Source organism: Olea europaea, chromosome 23 (assembly GCF_002742605.1).
Source record: "Olea europaea var. sylvestris chromosome 23, O_europaea_v1, whole genome shotgun sequence".
NCBI lineage: Eukaryota > Viridiplantae > Streptophyta > Magnoliopsida > Lamiales > Oleaceae > Olea > Olea europaea.
This window is the reverse complement of record NC_036259.1, coordinates 12129126-12133549: the sequence shown is the minus strand read 5'-3', so window position 1 is coordinate 12133549 and position 4424 is coordinate 12129126. Positions and strand designations below refer to the sequence as shown.

Below are 4424 nucleotides of genomic sequence, written 5' to 3'. Positions count from 1 at the left end.
CAAACATTGATTTTAATGCACGAATTCCATATGCTCATCGCATGGCACTTATATCTGATGAATATTTTGAGGTAATATTTTTTATTCAATTATTTTGATGAGAAAATACTGCACATTGCATCTTATTCTCCTGTAATTACTTGACACAATTTCAGTTCGCAAAAATTAGTTGTGCTGGAAAATATCACAATCACGATCCAAATAATCAGCAATGTACATATGCTCTTCAACGCATCAAAAAGGTAACATTTTGCACTTATTTTGTTTTCATTTTATTTTTCATTTCCTTTAATATTTATTATGGTTCTAAACCCTAAATATTGCAGTGTTTAAGTCGTATAAACGAAGTTCAGATTTTGGATCCATCATGTGCAAACATGGCACCAAAACCAAATGATTTTGGATGGGATCAAACATTTTTGAAGGACAATTCAGTTGACCATCTCGTCCTTCCATCAGCAAAACAAGAGTGTCAGGTAACTTAATTAATCCTCTATGTATACATCTCTAGACAAATTTATTTTTCTACAAATTAAGTTAAGACTAACTTTGTCGTTGAAGAAAGAACTTTATAGAACTATTTTTGGAGAAAAATTATTAAAGTAACTCTATAGTTTTTTTAATCTCAGCCATGCATGTTTAGTTTCTCAAGAACAGGTTTCTTTTGTATAGATTCAAGATTTAGTAGTATCTGATGAATGGGCAAATGATCAAACTGTTCAAGAAGCTCTTTATATTAGAAAGGTATGTTTTATTGAAAAAGATCAAAGATTTGGTATGTGTTACGATGTGCCAATTGTCAACAAAATTTTAATATATGATCAAATTTGTTTACAGTATCCTTGTAATTTGATCACTAGGGAACGATATCAAGGTGGACAACATGCAATAAAGGAATATCCTATGAATATAATGTAGAAAGTACTCTTGAATATCATAAAATTTTGATCAAGAAGGGATACCGTACATTGATATTCAAGTAAGTTATACTAGTTTCTTTCTTAAATAGAAATCTTGACTTAATTTGGTATATGTTGTTTAATTGTGCTTCTTTTCTATTCAGCGGTGATCACGACATGGCTGCACCATATATGGGTCCTTTAGAATGGATTCCCACTCTCAATCTGACTGTCGATGACGACTGGAGACCTTGGCTTGTTAATGGCCAAGTTGCTGGGTTTGTTTCTTGTTCTTGATGATTATTATATGTAAATATATAAATATTGATGTTATTATTCCCAAAATTGTAACCTACTTTACCCCTTGTAGATACACAGAGAAGTACATGAAAAATGACTTCGATCTCACATTTGCAACAATCAAGGCAAGAAAAGTTTAAAAGTGTCATTTTTTACATGGATTTGAGGAAAAACAAGAAATAAAAGTGTGTTTTTATTTAACAGGGTGCAGGACATACAGCATCAAGTTATAAGCCTAAAGAATGTCTAGCAATGCTCGATCGTTGGCTCTCTAGACGTCCTTTATAGGTATTGGTAGACAAGAATGTTTGGGGTGTAATTGTGCCCCTAATGCATCAATCATGTTGGAGATTAATTTTCTTTACGCTATAAAAATTGTGGTTCGTGAAGGTTATTCGATGTTAGAAAAATAAAGTTCTCCACAGTATTGCTTTTGTTCATGCAAATGTTGTAATTGTACGAGATTATTGACAAGTAATACGCAGTGAGTTGAGTAATTGTCCCATGAGCGATAAATTCTAATTTAAGCGTACTACTACTCTATATAATTCGAAATATTGTAAAAATAAAAAAGAAGAAGATGATGTTGTAGTAATCATTCTAAGTTATTCTACAAATTATGTAAAAGCGTTTATTTATAATTATATGGAATGAGTGTATTGGACTTACGATTTCGTATATTATTATCTATTTCCAATTCTAAACTATTTAATTTAATTCTATTTATGCATTAATGCCAACCGACAATCATATTATATTCAACTTTCTTTTTCAAAATAAATTAAGTCTATTCTAAATAGGACCCTATCGTATTCCTAATCCGAATTTATATGAATAGGATGCATTCAACACATGATTGTTGAAGAGATTGCACACGCCATACATGTTATTACTAACGTCTATTTCTCAGCGTGGTAATCTTGAAGTGTTCTAAATTTATTGTGAGCCTTCCATTACTACAACAATCAACCATTTACCTAATTGATAGTCAAGCGATTAAATAATGCAACAAGAATGCATAATTAAGAAACACAAGCATTACCAAACCACTTGTTTTTTTAGTTAAAAAATAAACAAACAAATGGTTCATCTTCATCCAATTCAATGGAAAAATTAGCCTAGCATATTTTAATATAAATTACAGAAAGAATATTGAAAAGAAATTACCCAGAAAATCGAACAACATAAGCAACTTGATAAAGAATCAATTTCTTGGTCTTGATCTTGTATCCTGAGCTTTGAATCTTCAATTCCTGATGTTATTCCCTTGTAAGATCATATGCTAGATCACTTCCTTGCCCTATAATGTGGTGTCTCTCATCCTTGGTAGCTTCAATTAGGTAAAATAGGTGCTAGGATTTCATACTAAAAGGAGTTTGAGTCATAAAAGGAAACTAGCTCGTCAGTATAAAATTTCAACCTCGCGGTATATAGGCATCTTGGGTGTGCATGCATCCCTAGGCCAATTTGTTCCATTTTAGTCCTTTGCCTTTCTTTTGCATCCAATTGACTCCTAAACTCTCCAATCATCGATATACGGCTCGAATCATCTTTTGAAAGTTTGCAATTTAGTCCACGAATTTTAGAGTTCTTCCATTTTAGCCCATTTTCCCTCCTTTCATCTAGTTCTATCATTTTGCATAGAATTTATGTAACAAACAAAATATATACGTAATTAGGCCATAATTCACCAACATGGACAACAAATACTTTAATTTAACGATCCAGATAAGTGGAAAAAATATACTTATCAAACATCCAAAACTTAAACAATTATTTATCCTCAAACAAAATATAAATTGAATAAATTTTTTAACAAACTTTAGTTAGATAATCTACTGTTGGTTTCGGGATTGAGATTTCTGTCAAAACTATGAACAGCTTCAAAATTACATTGCTAAAATAAATTTTTAGTTATCCAATTCAAGAACAATGTTTGTGTGAAAATTCATGTAAAATATCATAAAGTCATAGATTAATTCCAAGTCCCAATCTTCAATGGTCAAATATTTCATTTCTTCACTTATAAGATACACATGCCCAAACTTATTATGTTCACCATTTTTTCAACATGTGATCTAAAGGCTAAGATTATATACTAATCATCACCATCTCTAGTTTGGAATGATTTTACTAATTGTTGGTAAACATATCAATAAATGAGGATTTTACTTATTTTTTTATTGTTTCAACTTTGTTCACGAAAATATTCTTTTGATCTAAACCACCGCAAGAGTGCGGTTCGTTAACAAGTAATAAGGTGTATTTTTTTGAATCCAAGTGTCATCCCACACAGATTGTACTAGTTTAAATTCAAATCATCTTTGCCTTCATCGAAACAATAGAAATTAATGATTTTTTTAAAATTAAATTGTCACTTCTTAAATTATGGATGAATGCAGGACCTAATAATTGCAAGGTTATAGTTAAATGCAAGTATTATAAAAATATGATGATAAAAATCGTACTAAGATCCCGAATCCCCTTATGTCACTCTCTTTTAATGCCAAAGGTTATAGATTTGACAACACGATTCAACTATGAAGATCAATATTTATAAATTGTTTAACAATCTTTATCGAGTAGAATTAAACCTATTTTTATGTGTGACTCGGCTATATTTATATGACGGATGGGTACATATAAAAATACATTAATGAATTTGTGAATACTTAAAGATCACGTAAAGTATAGCGGTATATTTCTATTCCATATCGGACTCTACGACAATTGGCACAATATCTAACTTATTTTCCGTTGCTCGAGGGTAAAATAAGCCACGAAACTCATACATCTATTGCGCATATAATTATAGAGAAAATTAAATCTATGTCAATCATTAAATAATTAAAAATATGTTTTAACGTCAATATAAATGAAATTAAGATTTAAAGGTCCTTAATACAAAGTTCATCGTAAATCCTAGCACAAAATAATTTAGTCTAGCATGATATTGAATCAGAGACGGATATAAGGGGTACTGGGCTGGGCTATAGTCCCCCCCAAGGCTCAAGAAATTTATTTTTTTAATGCATTTTTCATTTTTTTTAAAACAGTTTTTTGTGTGTAATTTTTTTTTTCCGCGTATTAGCCCAACTTGAAATTTTGTAGTCTGATCTTAGATCAAATTCTGGATCCGTCCCTGATTGAAATTAAATAAAGGATAAAAAAATCATCGAAAATCGACCAAACGTGATTAATTCTCGCTCAATTTTCTTGGATTCT

At 30.6% G+C, this 4424-nt stretch overlaps 1 protein-coding gene across 1 annotated transcript; it reads left to right on the top strand.

Annotated features, from left to right (window-relative positions):
• Positions 1–6: 6 nt before the first annotated feature.
• LOC111372423 (putative serine carboxypeptidase-like 52) lies at positions 7–1731 on the top strand. The gene is made up of 8 exons (XM_022994769.1): positions 7–71; positions 156–242; positions 327–476; positions 673–744; positions 861–979; positions 1064–1177; positions 1270–1324; positions 1404–1731. The coding sequence occupies exons 1-8, from the start codon at positions 42–44 to the stop codon at positions 1485–1487; spliced, it is 711 nt and encodes a 236-aa protein (XP_022850537.1). The 5' UTR covers positions 7–41; the 3' UTR covers positions 1488–1731.
• The last annotated feature ends 2693 nt before the right edge of the window (positions 1732–4424 follow it).